Source organism: Cyprinodon variegatus, unplaced genomic scaffold (assembly GCF_000732505.1).
Source record: "Cyprinodon variegatus isolate N-32 unplaced genomic scaffold, C_variegatus-1.0 Scaffold1914, whole genome shotgun sequence".
NCBI lineage: Eukaryota > Metazoa > Chordata > Actinopteri > Cyprinodontiformes > Cyprinodontidae > Cyprinodon > Cyprinodon variegatus.
In genome coordinates, this window is record NW_015152367.1 from 5030 (window position 1) to 25182 (window position 20153).

The following is a 20153-nucleotide window of genomic DNA, read 5'->3' on the forward strand; positions in this document are numbered from 1 at the left end:
GGATGGATGGAAGGTGAGGGGATGAACGTAGACCAGCTTCGCCTTTTGCCAGCATCTGTCTGTCGATCTCCTGCTCTACTCTCTTATTGCCTGTGAACAGGACCCCAAAGATAATAACTTAATTCCTCAAACTGAGGTAGGAACTCTCCTCCGATCTGAACAGGACATGCCGCCTTTTTTCCAGTGGAGAATCATGGCCTATAACTTGCAGGAGCTGATCTTCAGTTTTCGCTATAGTCTACAGGGTTTTGGTTTAAGTTTTTCACTACAGAGCTTTTTCATTCTCAATCGAAGTGGATTTTATCTGTAGAGTTTTAACTGTTCAGACAGAGTTAAACTTCAAACAAAGACCCTAAACTTGCCAAATCATTAGAATATGTTTATTTTGTTATTCAACTCTGTTAGGGATGAAACAATTGGAGTAATCGTGATTAATCAGTTATTAAAATAATCATCAACTAATTTAGTCATCGATTCATTGTTAACTGGAATATAGAGACTCTAAAACAAACCTTTAGCTGACAGAGCGACCCACTTAAAGCAGTGATTACACCAAAATTGTGTAAAAAAAAAAAGTTAACTTTTTGCATTTAAGATAAAAAACGTTTTTGTCTGTCCACATGCTCTATCCAGAACTCAAGTGTAAAAGTTGTAGTTTCACCTGGTTTAATTTAGTAAAAGGTTTCTTTAAGTAACTTTTGCTATCCAAGTATTAATCAATTAATCTGATAAATAATCCAGAGATTAATCAATTTGCAAAATAATCATTAGTTGCAGCCCCAAGCTCTATATAATTTTAATAATGGAGGCAGATATCTGAATGATATTTAGTAGTTCTTGCTTTTAATGTGGCACTAAAACATACAACTTGGATTGTGATTTTATTTTCTTCTTTATATTAAGCTTTTATAAAGAAAGAGTTTATTAAATGGCATCTAATAATAACTGATTGATTTCGTGTCATTGAGTTGATGGTCCATCCGCAAAGTATTCCAAGTTTTGTGCTTTTTCTACATTTAGTTTTGTTAAAACTAGCACTTATGGTTGAAATAGTTTTTTCCTCAAAATTCTGTACACAGCTCCCCATTATGACCATGTAAAGATTTTTTTTTTTTTTTTTAAAGATTGCTGTGGATTTCTTTAAAGTATAAAAGCAATTAATTACATTTCCATAAATATTCACAGCCTTTGCCTTGAAGCTGAACTGAGTTGCGGTGCTTTGATTCCATTTTCACACAGCATCCGCTCCCGCTGTGTCAATCTTAGAGCACCAGCGTTCCTCTGTAGAGGGAGGAGAACTTTCCAGCAGGATAACCGTCTCTGCAGCAAACCACCAATCACCAACCGGATCAGATGTAATCCCCTTCTTAATAAAAAGAACATGAGAAACCAAATTCTCTGGTCTGATGAGACAGAGATTGACCCTTCTGGTGTTAAATGCTATGAGTTATTTTTAAAGGCACTCAGGCATCACTTACCACCAGGCTGATATTTTAAAGCATGGTGGTGGCAGAATCATGCTGCGGGAATGTTTAATGGCAGCAGGAACTTTCAGATTAGCTCAGGGTGGAGGGAAATGAACGCTGTAATGTACAGAGTGGTACTGGATGAAAAGATGCTCCAGACCTCAGAATAAGGCAGCGAACCAAAGCACACAGCCGAGATCCGACAGGAGCAGGTCCAAGAGGAGGTTTTGCCTAAGCAGCGGGCAGACTTGAATCCCATTGAAAGTACACAGACGTCTCCCATCCAACCAGATAGAGATTCTGCAAAGAAGAATGGATCAAAGTGGCTGAAGATGGTGAGCTATCAGCTCAGATTCACAAAGACTGGAGGCTTTAGCTGCTGCTAAACGTGGAACAACTATTTCAGAAGTTATGACTAACTTCAGCGTGTTTGACAGGCAATCGCACAAGAAAAGATGATGGGCCAATCAGGAGCTTGTGGGCGGGTCTAAACTTAAAGAAGCGGGCTTTAGCTTGTGCTGCGGTTTTCCGCTTGGTCTTAGTGCTTGATGAATGTCTGTGTACTGTAATGTAACATTGTTTTTGGATGGCAAAACGCACATGGGGACCAAAACGCATGTTTAAAAAAGGGCAGGGGACATGTCTCCCCCCACCCCCAAAAAAAAAAAATTGCGTCTATGGTCAACTAATGCTACGTTCACACTGCAGCCTGATGTGACCCAAATCTGATTTTATTTTTTGTTCATATGCGACCTGTATCTGATTTTTTTCATGGCAGTCTGAACAACACAGATCCGATTTTTTCCTGACAACTTGGCTATGTGGTCCTGAATACGATACGAATCTGATCTTTTCAAATGCGACCTGTGTGTGAACAGCCAGGTCGCATTCATCTGACCTGAACGGCATTAATACCTGACAGAGGTAGCTATTCTGGTTCTTGCTATGAAGAAGCGGCAAGAAAAACAACCACCATGGTTGATGATGCGGAGAGTAGTATTTATGTTTAACCACCCTGAAAAGATTTGTGTTTTTATGGTTGGGAAAGATCTCTAGATGCTCTCCCTCACTACCATCCATGTTTACTTCCGTAAATACAGAGCACGTAAACACGATGTCCCACATCCTCTACTGCGGATGTGGGACACTTGCGTTGCATGACTGCAGTTCACGCAGGAGATAACAGACAAGTTACATATATTTGGCAATGTGAACGGCAACGTAAAAAAATCGGATTTCACAAAAAAATCGGAATTGAGCATCAAGGCCTGCAATGTGAATGTAGCCTAAGTATCCATACTTCCATAAATGCAATTTCTTATTTTTCTGATTGTCAGAAATTTGCAAAAACACGTTTTCTATAATATCCTAGCAGGTTGTTTTGGACATAAATAATTTAATAACATTTGGAATAAGGCTGTAACTAATCTAAATTAGGGCAGCGCTGGGAATACTTCCTGGATGCTATACTGTCATTTTTTTTTAAAGCTGACAGTTGCTTCTAGTCTAGGTTGAGCTCTTCTTAAATGTGTCCTTCCGGTAATAATCCATTAATTGAACCTGCATCTCCGCTCCGTGACCTTTGCCCTCATTAACCGCGCTGCCTCCTGCTGCAGCCGGTTGTGTAATTGAGTTGTCAGATAAGAAGCGTCTGTTTCAGCTCAGAGGGATGCTGCTAATGGCCGGCTGAATCATTAGCATTGCTTTGTTACACCAGAGGACCCCCCTCCTCCTCTCATCCTTCTCCGCCAACACCTCCTCTCTTTCTGTACGCATGCACCATCTGCTCACGTGACGAGTGTGTCGCCGTGCCCTGCACTGCTGTCAGCCATCTTGGTCGACACCCACCTAGTGGATTCACTGCGGTGCACAGGCAGCCCAATCAGAGCCAACTGGTGCTGGGCTGACTGGAGGAGGGCTGGGATCTTTTTTATTTTTAATGGTGTTTTTTCTCACAACAACGTTCTCTGTTGCATTTTAAACTGCTGCTTTGCACAAAAGGGAAAGCAAGAGGCTAAAGAGCAGGGGGAGAGGGGAGGCCCCTCTCAAGACAGCAGCTTAATTCAGTCAGTTGTGTTGAGGAGGAGAAGAGGATGCAGACGTGAAGAGGAAGAGGAGCAGCACTCCCCCGACACCTGCTTAAACCAGCCATCCTTGTCTGGGTTTGGGGTTTTTTTCTGTCTCCTCTCTGGTGATTTTTTCCTTCATTCTGTCTGAGCCGCCCGGTTGTTTTCCTCCACCATCTCTGGCACCTGGAACAAAGGCTGCTACGACGTTTTGTCTTTTTCTTTTCTTTCTGTTTTCCATCTCTGCTGTTGATCTTTTTCCTTTTGAAAGCTGAGTCATCATGTCTGATCTGACGCCTCAGAGTGAGACCCCGACTCCCACTACAGACAAAATCACCCAGGCCGCTCGGGAAACAATCTATCTGTGCAACTTTCGCGTTTCTGTCGACGGCGAGTGGCTTTGCCTCCGGGAGCTCAACGACATCTCGCTCACTCCGGACCCTGAGCCGGCCCATGAAGGTAAAGAGATGGACGGGGGGGCTGTGTAATGATTTCCATCAGGGCGTGGTGTTCCACAAAGAGATGCTGCGTCTTTCAAGCACTTCTCAGAGTTCCTGTGTGAGCTGTGTCATCATGGGCTTCCTGAGCATTACACAGCAAGATGACGCCACCTGTAAATAAGCCAGGGACTAGCAACCAGGAAGTGCAGCTTTAGATGTTAAACATCATTATCCCTCAAATGAAAACAGCAGGATTTACGCCTCTGAAGGCCCCTGGGCATCACAGCTCAAAGGCCCCTAGGCTTTAACACCCAGAGAGACGATTTTAAATGCAGATATGATGAAAAAAAACATTAAATATAAAAACCTCCCACCTGATGATAAACATAATTATCAAAGGCCAAGCGGCTCTGTCATCTGATCTAGTCCAAAACTCCAAAACAAAGCATAATCTTCAACTGCTGCATAAAACATTTGTCTACAAGATCAGGCCTCTAAAGACCAATAGCTTTTTTTTTTTTTTGTTTCGATCAGTGTTGATTCAGATTTTTATTGACTGATTATTCTCTCTGAGGTGATAATGCATTCAACAACCTCCTGATGGAGGAGGGCATTTTGGGTCCAATTAAAATCTAAGGAAAGTTGAACAGCTCTGATTGCAGGTTTCTTTAAAAAGCCTGACATGCCGATTCCGATTTTGACCAATTCCGATTTTTATTGACTTATTTATAATTAACACCGTCAGTTGCTATAAAATCACAATATGAAATATTATGAAAGTCATTTAATCTGTTCCCATGACACAAATTATAATTTTTCAAAGGTAAATCAAAGTATGTATCTTTGTCAATGGCTGATTCTTTTTTTTTCTCTTTTAAACCTTTGCAGAGGTCAATAATATCAGTTTTGCATCCAAGTATCGGCTGGTTGCTGATCTTCCATAATTAAACAAATCAAAGCCAATCAATCAGTGAACCCCTAAAGGAGATTGTTCTATATTTACAGGAAAACTTGATCCAGTTATTTCCTTCCCAAATTAAAAATGCAATTTATATAAACTAACGTGTGTTAATGTGGTCAAATATATCAGACCTAAATGCTTCTGATGCTGATAAACACCTGATTTAGCCGTTTTTTTAACCTACCTGTCCTGTTCAGAAGCCAATCGAGGGCAAACGTATCAATAACAATAAATCATGCTTTGATCTTAATGGGGACTGTTTAGAAGGTGGCTTTGTGAGCAGCTGTTCACATTAACATTATAGTTTGAGCTAAAAGATTCGATCTTGGTAACTAAATCATGATTATTACAAATTGACACAGATTTAAGCAGGTTGCACTTTACAATTTATTTGAGCGTACAGAATTAAAGGGACTTCTAGTATCAGATCTGATGATTTTAAGGCATAAAATCTTCATTGCTAGCAAACACATGAGACTTTTTGTACAAGTTCTGGTTTTGTGAGCGCCATGCTAAAAAAAAGTGATCATTTGAGACTTATCTGTACAGCTGAAATCTTCTGTGGTTATATAGTTGGTGTTCTGCAACTCTAAGATCTCTCTTTCGCTCTGCACCCCTGATTAGGTGGCTGATTCTGTCCAGCTCCACAGACCAGAGGTAGACTGATCCATAATGTGGCCAATATTTTAGTGCTAATATTAGTGTTATTTTTCTTGCATCGGTCGCATACGCAGCCGATGCATACGTGCATGCATTTCCTGATTTATACGTGCAGTCAACATCCACGCCCTGACATTAAACAGACCTCATAGATTGCTGCTACTTTGACTTATTGGACATTGTTTTTTTTGTTTTTTTTTGTTTTTGTTTTTTTATTGCAGTTTGTGTTACATTTATTACTGTATCATATAAATGGAAGAAGAAAATTAACTGCTTCAAAATGTGTCCCAGAAAATCGTCAGCCCAGATCGGTTTGACTGATGTCAAAATAATCAACGTTAGAAATAAGAATTTGGTGGATTTCCACCACAGAGCTCTGCTAATGGGGCTAATCAGTAATGCTGAAGCAAGGATGCATCTATTGCTGCCTGCAAAGCACTCAGAGGTCAGAATTTCAGACTTCAGACACTAGAAGGAAAGAAAACTGTGAGAAAGATATACATGCAGGCTTGTGTTAGAGAGCTAAATCTACACATGCAGACATGTCCTATAAATACGTTTCCTCATCATCCCATTCCTGCTAACTCCTTCCTCTAAATGCTTTAAATGTTGAGATACTTGTATGAGGTAAAAGTAAAGTGTAAAGGTGGGTGATGGATGTACTGGCCCTGCTGGAAGACCTCCCAAATGGGAATCAGGAAGAAACTCATTTCCAGGGATCGCCCAAGATTTCATGGCTCATGATGATTATGGCTCAGGGGCTGATTAGAGCATTACTTTTGGATATATATGTGCAGAAATGTTCTTGGTTTTGAATAACACGACCTGGTGGATCCATGCCATCCCTGTGCATCATAAAATGGCACAGGTGGGGAACACCATCACCTCAGAGTTTATGTCGCTCCAACTTTCCAGTTCTGAATCCTAAAGGAAAATGGGACACAGAATAGAAGCTGCAGGACTTTGGCTCTTGGATTGGAGTGTAAAACTTTTTTTTTATATGAAGCTGTTAAACATCTTGCAGCTGTAGCTCTAAGGAGACTCAGCTTCTAGCTGCTGCGCATGAGACAACTTGCTTTTTGATCCATGCATCCTTTTCAGACTGGAAACTGTTAAATGTCTGTATTTCTTTTTGCTAACATATTTTTCTGTAATTTTTGCTAACATATTTTAATGTAATAATCAATTCACACTTCATGCTATCTGTAAAACACTCTGCTAAGTGGAACAGTGGGTAGCACTGCTGCCAGGCAGCGAGAAGATCCAGTTTTGATTCCTCTTTCTGAGTTTGCAGCATGTTCTCCCTGTGCATGCGTGGGTTCTCTCCGGGTACTCCTGCTTCCTCCTAAAGTCCAAAAACATGACTTTTAGGTTAATTGGCTTCTCTAAATTCTACTTAGGTGTGAGTGTGTGTGAATGGTTGTTTGTCCTGTTTGTCTCTGTGTTCCCCTGCGATGGACTGGCGACCTGTCCAGGGTGTACCCCGCCTCTCGCCCATAGGCAGCTGGATATAGGGACCAGCACCCCTCGCAACCCTGATTCAGATAAGCGTGACAGAAAATCGATGGATGGATTTGTTAATGATTTCTTTATTTATATATATATATATATATATATATATATATATATATATAGTTTAAATTTCCGGTTATGAATATGAGATTTAAGCAAAACAGCTTTCGGTCTCTTTTCTCCCATAGGAAAGTTGTTTAAGGCATCAGTGTATGAAGAAGAGGAACAAGTAGATTTAATTAATAATCCCTGAAAACAGTGTAAAAGACCATAAAATAAAAAGTAGGTATTCAAACATAGCCCTGTCTTTGTTTCTGGTTTTCCAGCCACCATATTCTCAGATATGTTCAGTTTATAGATGTTTTCTATAAAGAAATGAGGCATTGATGTTTCTTTATATTTCTGTTCTAAGATACACAATAAAAAAATCTAGCTAGACTATAAAAACAGTTTTCCTAAACTGTATCACAGTCACCTATAAAACCTGCTGTAGTTGGTTAAATATCCTGAATGTTACGTTTGATAGTCATAGCTCTTAATTTCAACCAATTTTCTATTATTCCTGTTTTCCATTGGAAGAGCTATTACTGCACTGAGATGTTGACGTGTATCTGAGGAAAAATAAAAAGGGTTTTGATCAGAGGTAGGTTGATTCGTCTGACATCTTAAGAATGGAATGTTTGTACAAAAAATTGATGAACTGCATTCTTTTCATCGATGAGGAACCTGATGAAGATTTATCAAGGAAGTAAAAATTAAGGCCGTATATTTCTTAGTCACAATGTTTTTTGGGCTTTAAGTGGTTGGAAAGCTTGTTTTCTGGCACTTTAGGAAATGTGATTCGTGTGATGATCTAAGCATGTAGTTGGAGCCATTACAAATGCTGAATCCTTTGGCATTACTAAACAATAGGGCTATTAAATTCATCACAACAATTTTGATTATTTTTATTTATTTTTTTAACCAGAATTCCAAATGTCATTTTCGTTTGCTTTTCCTCTGCACTAACCAAAAGCAACAAATATTCGATATAAATGTATGTTTGTGGACAAGGTCCTAATAAAATAAGAAATTTACCAAATGTATTTTTGTTTTTATATCTTTATTCAGGATCATATTTTTTTGAGTTTAACATCAGTCCTTGTTGTACACTAATTGCAGAGTGTATCTAGAGAAACAGTTCCATGTATTGAACAGTTTTAATGGTGGTAATTTAAGGGTAAAATTCCCAACTTTTAGGGTAATCACACTAGAGACAGCACACACTCCCCCTTTCAAAACCAAATAATTACCAGAAACAATGAAGCGCCCCCCTGTGGCTGCAGGGTTTCATGGTTTTTGTGGCCTTGAATGCTGTATTGTCCAGAGACCATTGTCACAAGACTTCATTCTTGTGTTAACCAGTGCTAACTTCTGACCGGCATACTTAGAAATGTGTGCTAGCTGCAATTCTCCACCCCTCTGTATGGCAGCAAACCCACTTTAAGGGTGTTACTGTCACCTGACATGCAGGAGTAAGAAACAAGTCTTGCTCTACTTAGATGTTGCCTAACATGGTAACTCCCATTTTTAAAATATCAATGCTGCAAATGCAGTTACCCTTCCAGCCCTACCAAACAGTAATTGTTAATGTTTAGTCTTTCTCCTTTTCAGATCCCAAAGACCCGATTGCCATTGAAAGGCTTAACTTGATGAACATGGCCAAACTTAGCATCAAGGGCCTGATCGAGTCGGCGCTGAATCTTGGACGCACGCTTGACTCGGACTACGCACCCCTCCAGCAGTTCTTTGTTGTCATGGAGCACTGTCTTAAACATGGACTAAAAAGTATGTATTATCATTATAATAATGTATAAGTGACCCTTTCCCCCTGTCTTTATGATTTGGTAATGTTTTTGGAATTAACCTCATAGAACTTAACATTTAGAGGAATGCCTGAGGTAGCTTTGGTAAATGTTTAATCAGAATATTCTAGTCGTGTCGCCTTTTATTGACCTGTAGTGACTGCCTGAAATAAAGAGGTTTAAAAAAAAAAAGGATTACAGCCTTGTTCACTGAAGCTAGTTTGGTTCCCTTCAATAATAATAAAAAAAGGAGGGTATAGATTGCATAAAGGAACTGCAGTCATTTTCTAAGTGATCATAGCTATTCCCTTTAATAATCAGGTAAGAAGACCTTCTTGGGACAGAACAAGTCGTTCTGGGGGCCGTTGGAGCTGGTGGAGAAGCTGACTCCTGAGGCTGGAGAGATTACTGCCAGTGTCAAAGACCTGCCCGGGTTAAGGTGGGTCCTCAGAGATGGTTCCATTAGGACGCTGGTATTTGCTGTTAAATGTAGGCTTGAAATCCACTCCTATCTGTGTGTTTGACACCAGAACTCCTTTAGGAAGAGGACGAGCCTGGTTACGTCTGGCTTTGATGCAGAAGAAGCTCTCAGACTACATGAAGACCATCATTAACAGGAAGGACCTGCTCGGGTATGTTTGTACTGAGCCCACCAGGGGATACGGTTACAGGGATTTAATTATTGTTTATTCAGCCAGAAGAGCCAGAATTTCTTCGAATTGTTTAAGTGTTCTTGATAATTTGTTCTTCAGGCTTTTTGAAAAACTTTTTGTTTTTCTCCTTATAAGCCCTGCTGAGGAATTTTTATTTATTTTTTTAACAATACTTGTATCTTTTGCCTACATGTTCCTTATTATGTCCTCATCTGCTTAATTTAGAGCACACGCAAGTTTTTTTCTAGATGCTGTTTGAGTATTTTTTCCTACTGGCCTAAAACACGAATGTAAAACCCTTTATGATATGAAAGTGCTTTTTCTCTCCTGCAGTGAGTTTTACGAGCCGAATGCTCTGATGATGGAGGAGGAGGGCGCCGTCATCGCAGGGCTGCTTGTTGGGCTGAACGTCATCGACGCCAATCTATGCATGAAGGGGGAGGACTTAGACTCGCAGGTCGATTTGCTCTCACTTCCACTTTACCTTATGGCTGCTTAAACGCAAGAAAGATTTACCTACATTTTTTTTTTCCATTTCTGAGTGAAGGAGATTTTTGTTTTTTTTGTTTTTTTTATGGAGCTTCTAAAACAGAAAAGTTTTATACTCATCATCCTAACTGTAGTTTAGACCCTACAGCTGCTGATGATCTCATCATCTGGTGTAACTTTTCAAATCTGACGCCTAATTGACGTAAGACGACTGAAAGAGATTTAAACCTTCTAAAGAAGTTTATTACTAAAGTGAAGTGAAACCTCTACAAGCACAAACATCCTGCTATGTTGGGTCACTGCTGGCTGCTTAAATTCTCATTAACTTTCACATATCCTTTTTTCTCCCTGTAGGTTTGGTTTTCTGTTGTTAGTTTGATGCTGTTAGTGCTACCACTGCACATTGATGTCAGCCTTTGGTTTCTGTTGAAATGCATTTCAAGGCTGGTTTAATTCCTCTTTTTAAGGGGTCAGGAATACTTTCCATAATCTCTACATTGAAATATAAAAACCTTTATTCCCTCGGCCAACTGGCTTTTAAACTCTGCTGGCCTAAACTCAAACTATGTTGCCATATTTTTTTTTATTTATTATTTTATTAATATTTATATTTGTATAATATATATGTCTGTTGCACTAACAGTGTTTGTGGAATGGGGTTAAATGAGATTATATACTGTATTATATTTCCTTCCTTTATTCATGGCTATGTTCACCACAGAGAGAAACAAACTGATTTGGTGTTTTTGGGGGGATAAATGGTTATAAAAAAAAAAAATTTAAAACACACTTATAATAATAATATAATAATAGCTCCAGAAAAAGCATTTTTAATGATTCTTTTTATTATTATTTCGAAATTAAGTCACTTTAGACTGAGGCTAACATGAAAACCAGGGGTTAGACGGTCTAATTAGATTCTTTTAAAGACGAGTTAAAATGTAACATTTAAAATCTGTAAAAGTTGTTACTTTTCATAGGAACCAATAATGTTTAGGTGAATATTTAGCTACCAACATAACGACCCGTCTTCAAAGAGACGCGATACTTGTAAGGATTAGTTGACTGTTATTTTTTCCACTTCTGGATCTAAACCGTACCTTTGGCTTCACATGTGCAGGTCGGCGTCATAGACTTTTCAATGTACCTAAAAGATGGAGGACACAGCAGCAAGAGTGCAGAGGGGTGAGTGAATCAGTCTAATGGCTCTCCTTGTGCAATAACCTTTAAAAAAATACTCGATTCTATCTCTGTTGATGTTATATTGTCATTTTCTGGTGGATTGATGATACAAATTTGGATTCCAATGCATTTTAAAACACAGGAAACGGTTGCAAGCGTTTCATTTTGTGTGTTTGTTTTATTGATATGTGTACGACACTTTGATCAATAATCTACCTTCTTTAAAAATCTTCTTTATAAATAATCTTTTAATCTTCAATTTAAGTTTTAAAAACTATTAAAAAATTAACCAAGTATTTAACCTGTTCTTGCTGTCTTAAAGGGATAGTGCAGAATTTTTTATGCTAATTATGATCCAGCCACATCTGAATAGTTTTGCATCTTTACATCAGTTAAAAAGTTTCTCTGGATTATTTGTTGTGTTTAATATTAACTCCTTTATTCTGCTTTCTCCCAGTGACGGTCAGATCACTGCAATCCTCGATCAGAAGAATTATGTGGAGGAACTAAACAGACACTTGAGGTTAGTCTGGATGATCTCTTTCTCTCCCTCTGCTCCTAATCAAGCTCTGTGACTCATAAATTTCTCTGTTTTTGTTTGTTTGTCTGCAGCGCGTCAGTAAATAACCTCCAGGCCAAAGTGGATGCCCTTGAAAAATCCAACACGAAGCTGACAGAGGAGGTGAGTTCTGGTTCCTCAGTAAAAAAAAAAAAAAAAAACAGATGCTCTTTTTTTTTCTACAGAGATGTCCCTTTTATTTATTTTCACAGCTCGCAGTGGCAAACAACAGGATCATCACTTTACAAGAGGATGTGGAGAGGGTTAAAGAAGAGAGCTCATATCAGCTGGAGTCCAGGAAGGTGAACAAAGCTTTGTCTCATAAATCTGGTGATTCCCCAGGAGCACTGGGTTGGATTTTACACAAACGTTTAAAACTCTTTCATGAAACCATTTAAACAACAAACTTATGCTTTGTCTTTAGTCTAAGGACATCAGACCAGCACTTCCTTTGAATCAGGTTCAGTTAATTAAAGATCAGATGAGAGCCAAGCAGCCATGCTGTAACCCTGATGAGATATATTTACACATATATATATATTATGTTAAAATTTTTTTGGCTACACTTAATGGTCGATTTACATGATAAAGTTTAGAGAAATTAGTCTGTTTCGTTAGTCAGCCTGATTCCCTTTAACTAAAACTTACTTTTTGACGCTGTCCTATCATTGTTAGATTTTTATAGAGTGGACAGTAAATTGTTTTCCCTCTCATTTATAGACTTTTTGCCCTCTATTGTTTCTGGATGTTGATATCTATGACCTGGTTGACCTTTTGGGGCCAGTTGCTCCACTTTTAATGGGAAATTTTTTAGTGTACAAAAAAAAAAAAGAAAGTCAGACATTTAAAGCGGCTCATCCTGCAGACTGAATCATTTTAGCTTTTATATCAAAAACTGCAAAGAACATTTGATTTTATCTTTCTATTTGTTCAATGAAGGCTCATACTTTTCGTAATAGTAATTAACAAGTAACTAAGGTGCAATATTACAACTAGATAAAGACTCTTTAAGGTGTTTTTTCGGCTTTAATGAAGCAGCTCTGATCCTCATGAACTTGCTCCTATAGTCAGAGTCCTGTATAAAACGTAAACTATGGCTAGAAAAATATGAATGAAACATATTTATGTTTTCTTATTTATTAACTCTACATAAAAAAAAATGGATTCAGAAATGTCCAGATACAGCAACGAGGCAATCCTTCTTACTTCGGCCAATTTACAGCTGTTTATCTGTGAGCACAGCGCGCACTAGATGTGAGCATGAGGCAATGATCTTTTCTGCCTTGTTATTATTAACGGCTGTCTGTACACTTTGTGATTACGGGTTGGGTTGCACTTTATTTACAGGTCTGTAAGGTCCTGTCCAGGTTTTAATTGGGGATAATTGTGAGTAAGGGGCCGGGTCTCGGTTCTGAACTCTACGGGTGCAGGTGGATACAGTTTTTATAAAAATCAGACCTGTGCAGGACTCCGCCTCCAGTAACCAACTCTCCTTTTGTTTTTTTCGCACCGTTTGCTTCTCAAATTCCAGATTTATGAATTCACGTGTACAAAACCAGAAAACCTGGATTTATAGAGTTATCACTAACTTTGTAGCACCACCAAGTGAAGTCTTTGTTTTTTAATGAAATAAGACCTTTAAAGAAACCCTGGCTGCCTGATGCCTCTGAAGATTATTATTTATTCCATTAAAACTTGTTTTGTCTTTAAAAGCTTGTATAGGATCGTTTTGCAACATTTCCAAGTAATAAAAAGGCCTTTTTTTATCTGAATTTATTTTTATTTTTATTCTGAAATAGTTATCAACAGCGGACGGAGTGCTTGGTGAAACCCGGAAGCAGCTCAAAGAGGAAACTCAGCTTCGACTGGTGTGTTTCTTTTTCTCCCCCAGAAATTTTATATTTTTATATATATATATATATATATATATATATATATATATATATGTGTGTGTGTATATAATTTATTTTATGTTTTTTTTCAACTTGTTCTTTCTGTTGGCACTAGAATGCTAAAAATTTTATTTAAAAGCTCATAAATTGGTAAAGGTCTGTGCAAGTTAAGTCAAAGCGGATCCTTATGCAGGACGTGGAGCGAGAGCTGGAGGTGCAGATCGGGATGAAGCAGGAGATGGAGCTGTCCATGAAGATGCTGGAGAAGGACATCTGTGAGAAGCAGGACGCTCTGGTGGAGCTCCGACAGCAGCTGGAAGACCTTCGTGCCATTAACCAACAGCTCAGCCACAAGTCACAGGTTGTGCTGCCAACCGGCCAAATATTATAAAAACCTGCAGCTCAAATCTGAACATCATTTTATCTTTATCTGATCAATAGAAGTCCAATCTATGTTTCAATAATGTCCATTATTGTTTATTTTCACATACAAAAGCATAATTTCGTGACCACTGCTAAAGTGAAAAATATTTCTTTCTCATTAAGGCACCTGTTGGTGGATAGGAAATATAAGATAGCAGTTTTTATTTGAGCTGTTAGAGGTTTAAAAAACAGAAGAAGTCATGGTAGTCATGCTAGATTGTTTAGTTCGAGCCAAATGAAAATCTTTGCCTTTAGAAAATCAGTCCTAAAATGACAGAGTTATCAGAGAAGGAGCTGATCTGACTGTGGGTTCTTCCTCAGAGTGCAGACGCCAGCTCAAAACAGAAGAGTGAAGCCATCACTCGGCTGGAGGAGAAAATCAACCAGATGTCTGGAACCATAAAGCAGCTGGAGAACAGGTGAGGAGACTTTGGACATTTACAGCAGGATGTGTTTCTCCTCAGTCATTTACCTACTCAAGCCTCTCGCTTCTTTCTCTCTCCATCTCCATCGTGTTGATTTTACTTTTTCTTTTTTTTTAAACCCATTTCTTGCTGCTTTTATTTCCTCGCTCAGCGATAAAGGTTTGGTGAAGCAGGCCAGATCCCTGAGCGCCACAGCAGGAAAGATCCTGCAGCAGCAGCAGTAGCTCAACTCTCCCTGAAACATGCGTGCAAACATGCAGCCCTGCCTAATATAGACATAACCAAACTAGGATGTTACCTTTTTCTGTACGACGTTTGTTTGTTGTTGACGATTTAAACCCCCCCCATCTTTCCTGCAGTGGTTCTCCAGCTTTCATTGTGGACTGAACCGACCCTCTTAGCTCCCGTCACAGTCGAGTTCTCCAGCAGACGCGTTCGCAGCGTCCGACTTCATCAAAGCTCCACGTTAATCCCCGTTCGATCCATAACCTAAATCCAGTAAAAGACATAAGCTCTAAAAGGTCGGAAGGATCGGATATTTGGGAGGTAGCAGACTTGTTGTAATTTTATCCAAAGAGTTCTGCTGCCTCAGAGGCTTTTCTGGAGTCGTTTTTAAGAACCTGAGGGAGAATGAGGTTAAGTTTTGTTATCCAACAGGTTTGCTGTGATTCCATGAGCTGCATGCAAGGGTCAAAGTTCAGCGCAGGAGCAAGACGACATTAGGAGAAAGGGCAACATGAATTAATTTTGAACTGTGTGTGAACATAACATTGCTGTAAACTGTAGTAATCATTAGGGGAAATAAAACGGTGAACAAAACACAGCCTGCTTCATCCTCCTTTATTTTTCAGACTTTTATTTCTCTATTTCATGTCAGTCTCTTGTCATTTTTAGCTTTAGTTTGCATCTCCTCCTCATTTTTTTTTTGTTTCGCCGTGAGTTTGTTTTAACCCGATCACCCCACATTCAGATGCAAACAGACCGAGAGGGAGCGGGATCTGGCTCTAGAAGCCAACCGGCTCTTCAAGCAGGACTTTGGAGACAAAATTGAGAGTCTGCAGGTGGAGTTGGAGCAGCTGCTGAAACAAAGGTAAGTATCAAAGTGTTGCAGTTGTTTCTGTCCTGCAAATATCTATGGAGGAGCTCATTAAAATCTCGGACTCAGCCTAGTATTGATTTATGAGAGAAAAAACTAAAAAAGTCAAGACATGTGAATCCAACTTTTGTTTTTAAAATGTATTCTAACCCTTTGTAATAATTCCCTTTCTGTCGAGAGGAAAATAAAATGTTAAAAAGAATTATTGAGTCCCTAATTAGAATGATATTTGTTAATATGGGTTAAGCTTCTTACAGTGTACTGGTCTAAACATGCACATCCACATCAGGAGAATTGTTTAACAAGAAAACTTCAGTTTATTTATATAGTGCTAATTCACAACACATCATCTCAAGAAACTTTACAGTTCATTGCGTCGACTCAACGACTCCAATGCAGTCCTTCACAATAGGGATGCTTGTAGCGACAGTGGAGAGGAAAAACTCACTTTAAACAGGAATAAATCTCCAGCAGAACCAGGCAAAACTTAAGTCTCAACTACAGCTGGGTGTACACTGTGTGATTTTCGGGGCGATTTTTCAGTCATGTGAGAATCTTTCGATCCACTTTCAGCCTGATTGGGAGTCGTGTAGTGTACAGAGGGATACGAGGGCGATCAGCCTCTTACAACCACCAGCCGATCAGGAATCTTGAGCTCAGGACCGTCGTGGGTGAATTGCTCAGGGCGCAAACAAGGTTTATAATTCTTCTGTAAACACAGCAGCGTGGCAGGGATGCAATGAGTGAAATGCAGTTCTGTCTGTAAAATTGACAGACCGTAGTAGCCACGTTTGCTCAGCCATGTCTTTTTTCCAAATGTGTTGTCGCCTTTTCTTTTTAGAGCTTTTAGCACTAAATTGCACAAATTGCCACTATAGTGAGCTTAATATCCCCCTTCTATTTGTTTGACTTCCGGATAGACGATTCAGAGCAGCTCCAACTCACTGCGGAGCTGAGTCCGACTTGGTTTTTAGTTGTGCAGTGTGAGCTGGTAGATCGCATTAGAACGTTGTGCTGCACATAAATCGTGAGCTGTGAGCTCATACTGTACGACTAAATCCTGCGGTTTAGTCATACAGTGTGAGCAGTAGCTGCGTGTAACGACTGAAAAAATCGCAGTGTACACCCCGGCTTTAAGGTTTAAACTGAGCTGAGCTGCTTCCTTCAATCAATGAAACTAAATTTATAGATGGACTCAAATCGTCTTGAAATTCTACATTATTATCAAAAGTAAATGTGAAACAAATCTTTTTGCTTTAAGCTAGGTCGTGTTTTTCTGTTTTAGATCTTCTCTTGAGATGGAGCTGAGGAGAGAACGAGAGCTAAATCGGGAACTTCATCTCAGCGCTGCTGCCAGAGCTTCTGCTTCTGCTCCAAGGAAGACCAAACATCCAGAGAGTCCTTCAAAGGTGGGTGAAAGAATAAAGACCCTAAGCAGGCGGTGTCTGAGATCCCAGCTTTGTTTTTAGACGCTGTGTTTTTCCCCCAAACAGATTCTTTCAGAATCTATACCGACCAAAAGGGAGACGGAGCAATCACAGAGTGAACAGGAGGAGAAAACCAGCCTGGGCTCCAGTTTGTGAGTCCATGTTTACAAACTTTATTTTTTTATATATTAAAGAATATTAAATAACCTTTTTTATCTTGTCTCTTTTTTTTTTTTTTTAAGGTCATTGTCACATACAGAAGACGAGCAGGTGAGGTTGTTATAAAATCTCCAGAGGCGTAGTTATTTTTTCTAACAGGATATCTTCAAAGAAAACATTTCTGATTTAAATGCAGGAAGTGACACGTCCAGAGAACACTCAGCCCAACACTGAGCCGTACGTCTGTACCCTGTGTAAAGAGGATGACTCCCTCCTGAGGACAAAGGTACAAACTGTAGTGAATGATCAGAATTAAACAGAAGAATGTATAAAAAAAAAATAAAAGTAGTCGCTGCAAAAATAATAATCTAAGTAATTTTTTCTTAAATTAAATGCTTTTTTTTCTTAAATTGAGCAGGTAAGTCAGGCATTTTGCCAATGGAATAAGATGATTTACATTTAAAATATGAAAGAAAGAAATGGTCTAATTTCAACCGTACAATATCTAATTACTGTATCTTATGTTAAGGCTAAACTTGCTTATTCCATTGGTAGATCACCTTATTTACCTACTCAAATTATGGATAAATACACTGTAAAAAAAAATGTTTTTGGTAATTTTAAGATCATTTTTGCAGTGACTGGAAATGAGAAGAAATCATCAAGATCTGCAAGAATTTCTTTATTCTTTTCTAAATTCTTTTCCTGCTTTCTCTCTTAGACACAATGCAGGAACTGCTTGAATGTGTTCTGTGAGAGCTGCGTCTGCCACGAGCTGCCGCTGCCTTCCTCCATCCTCCCAGAGAAGGTCTGCGCCTCCTGCTACCCGCGGTTACTGCAGCAGTACGCATCCACCCCAACATGAGCAGCCGCGCATTCATCGGGAGGCATTCAAACCGGCACTGCAGGAAGCACTTTTTCACTTCATGGCCAGAAACGTCATGAAGGATCCTTTAAGCTCCTTGGGGGATTTTTTTTAAGACGTTCAAATATCTGTTAGCGAGAGCCTCACATATGCAGGTTTTTATCACCGTTAAACAGAACTGATGCCATATCCTCTTTTGGTGGCTTTATGCTAAACTTAAACATTCGGCACTTTCATAGCCGATAAAGGCTGGACTTGAAATAAAGTCAACATTTAAATCTCATTAATTTAATTACTTTCTACTTTATATTAAACTGGGTTACTGCAGCCTATTTCAACACCTATTTAACTGTTTAATGACTAAAATGGAAAAACTGGAAATTTAAGCTTGTTTTCTGAGTTTTCGCTCTGCTTGGTATCTGTATAATGTTGAAAAGACTGCTGGTTCCTTTGAGTTCAAACACATTTGACCCAAAACAATCTCTTAAAACCTGAAATATTTATCCTGTCTGTATTTTGCTGATAGAAAAGTACATTTACCGCAGATTTCAGTAGTGAAAACTATAATTCTAAGGAAAATACTATAACTTTATTCATAGAAATGATATCAGCTATATAAAGGTGTTCCTATAGTATTTGTCAGTATTAAATCATTTCCTAAAGCTTTGAAATGTTTGATATTTTTAGGGTTAACCCCTGACTGTAGCTTAGCATAAAGCTAATCTGCTATAGCTGCTGGTTGATTTCAAATTAACTTCCTTGTAAGCTAAATCACCAAACCAACTTTTCTTTTCTTCTTTTTTAATTAGTCTTTTTTAATTAGTCAATCCACCTGAGATGCTCTTGTCCAAAAACTTAACTAAACAAGTTAATAAACTGTGATAAATAGCCCTAATTGATATTTAAATATGGGACCCAAATTGGGAAAACATGGATTATTAAAATGGACCTATGTGCATAGTGTTTAGGTTTAATGTCTGACAATGCTGGGTAGAAAATTCAGTTTTAACCAATCATCCTAGTATGAAATCAAAACCCAAAAGAGACTTAAGGGGAACCCATACAAGCTTTTATGAGCCCGGGTCCAGGCAGTGCATGTAAAACCTGAGGAAAAAAACTATATATTAATTTTCTGACTGAGACTATGTCGGCAAATGCAAACAAAAATTGTTTATTGGAGAAACCTGTTTGGCTAATGAATAAATACAATGTAGAGGGCATTAACTGATGCTTTTGACTTACAATATCCTGGTTTAGATTCATCTTTAGTGTTTGAGAAGTTGGAGAAATGACATTCTCCCTTTTAACTTTTTTTATTTTAATCCTGAACAGGATTCAGTTCTGGCGCCTAAAAACAACCAGCGTTGCATTTTTACATCCAAATTAAAACAAGCTTCTACAGTCGGCCCAAGCCAAAGTTTACTGACAACCAACAAATAAATATAAACTAAACAAACATTTTACAGACTTTAATAAATGAACAGGTGGAGCGATCTAAAAAGCCACCATAGATTTAGTTTTCCTGTCAGCTTTGAGTTTCTGAAGTGGAATTGTTTACATTCATGCTGTTGTCTGTTTTGCACAAGCTGTTAGAGGCATTAATAAAACTAGAAATCATCATAAAGTTCCATTCACTGCTGGTGTGGAGTCTGGATTATTCAAAGAAACATGAGGACATTCCCAGGCTTTGTCCTGGATGTAAAAAGCTTTGCTCACTGTTCATTAGATCGATTCAAAAGATAGCAAACATTTGATTTATGGTGTTATTGCAAATAAAAATGTGAGATGGAACTGCTGTAAAGAAACAATAAACTGGTATGCATCTATTGCTGTACTGTTGTTACTGAATGAGCCAAACCAATCATCCAATCCTGTCCCTTTCTATTTCAATTCACATTAAGTTCATTTAAACTTCCAGAAACGGCTAAATATATATATTTCCAGCCAAAGCTAAAATATTTGATGTAAAATATTCGAACCAAGACATGAAAACCACCAAAAAACCCAAGACACAGAAGAGATTCCCAACACAAT

At 38.6% G+C, this 20153-nt stretch overlaps 1 protein-coding gene across 3 annotated transcripts in view; it reads left to right on the forward strand.

Moving 5' to 3' along the window:
• rufy3 (RUN and FYVE domain containing 3) overlaps positions 1-18924 on the forward strand; it is a 21639-nt gene extending 2715 nt beyond the window's left edge. The window contains exons 1-18 of one of the 3 annotated variants that reach the window (XM_015404962.1): positions 3298-3991; positions 8759-8932; positions 9271-9388; positions 9480-9581; positions 9936-10059; positions 11212-11276; positions 11731-11796; positions 11886-11955; positions 12045-12134; positions 13632-13700; positions 13918-14085; positions 14469-14566; positions 15543-15662; positions 16954-17077; positions 17162-17247; positions 17338-17365; positions 17451-17540; positions 17976-18924. In XM_015404962.1, the coding sequence (XP_015260448.1) occupies positions 3814-3991; positions 8759-8932; positions 9271-9388; positions 9480-9581; positions 9936-10059; positions 11212-11276; positions 11731-11796; positions 11886-11955; positions 12045-12134; positions 13632-13700; positions 13918-14085; positions 14469-14566; positions 15543-15662; positions 16954-17077; positions 17162-17247; positions 17338-17365; positions 17451-17540; positions 17976-18119 (1914 nt within the window). In that variant the 5' untranslated portion in view covers positions 3298-3813 and the 3' untranslated portion in view covers positions 18120-18924. The other 2 variants (XM_015404961.1, XM_015404963.1) reach the window with 2 other exon arrangements.
• Positions 18925-20153: the final 1229 nt, after the last annotated feature.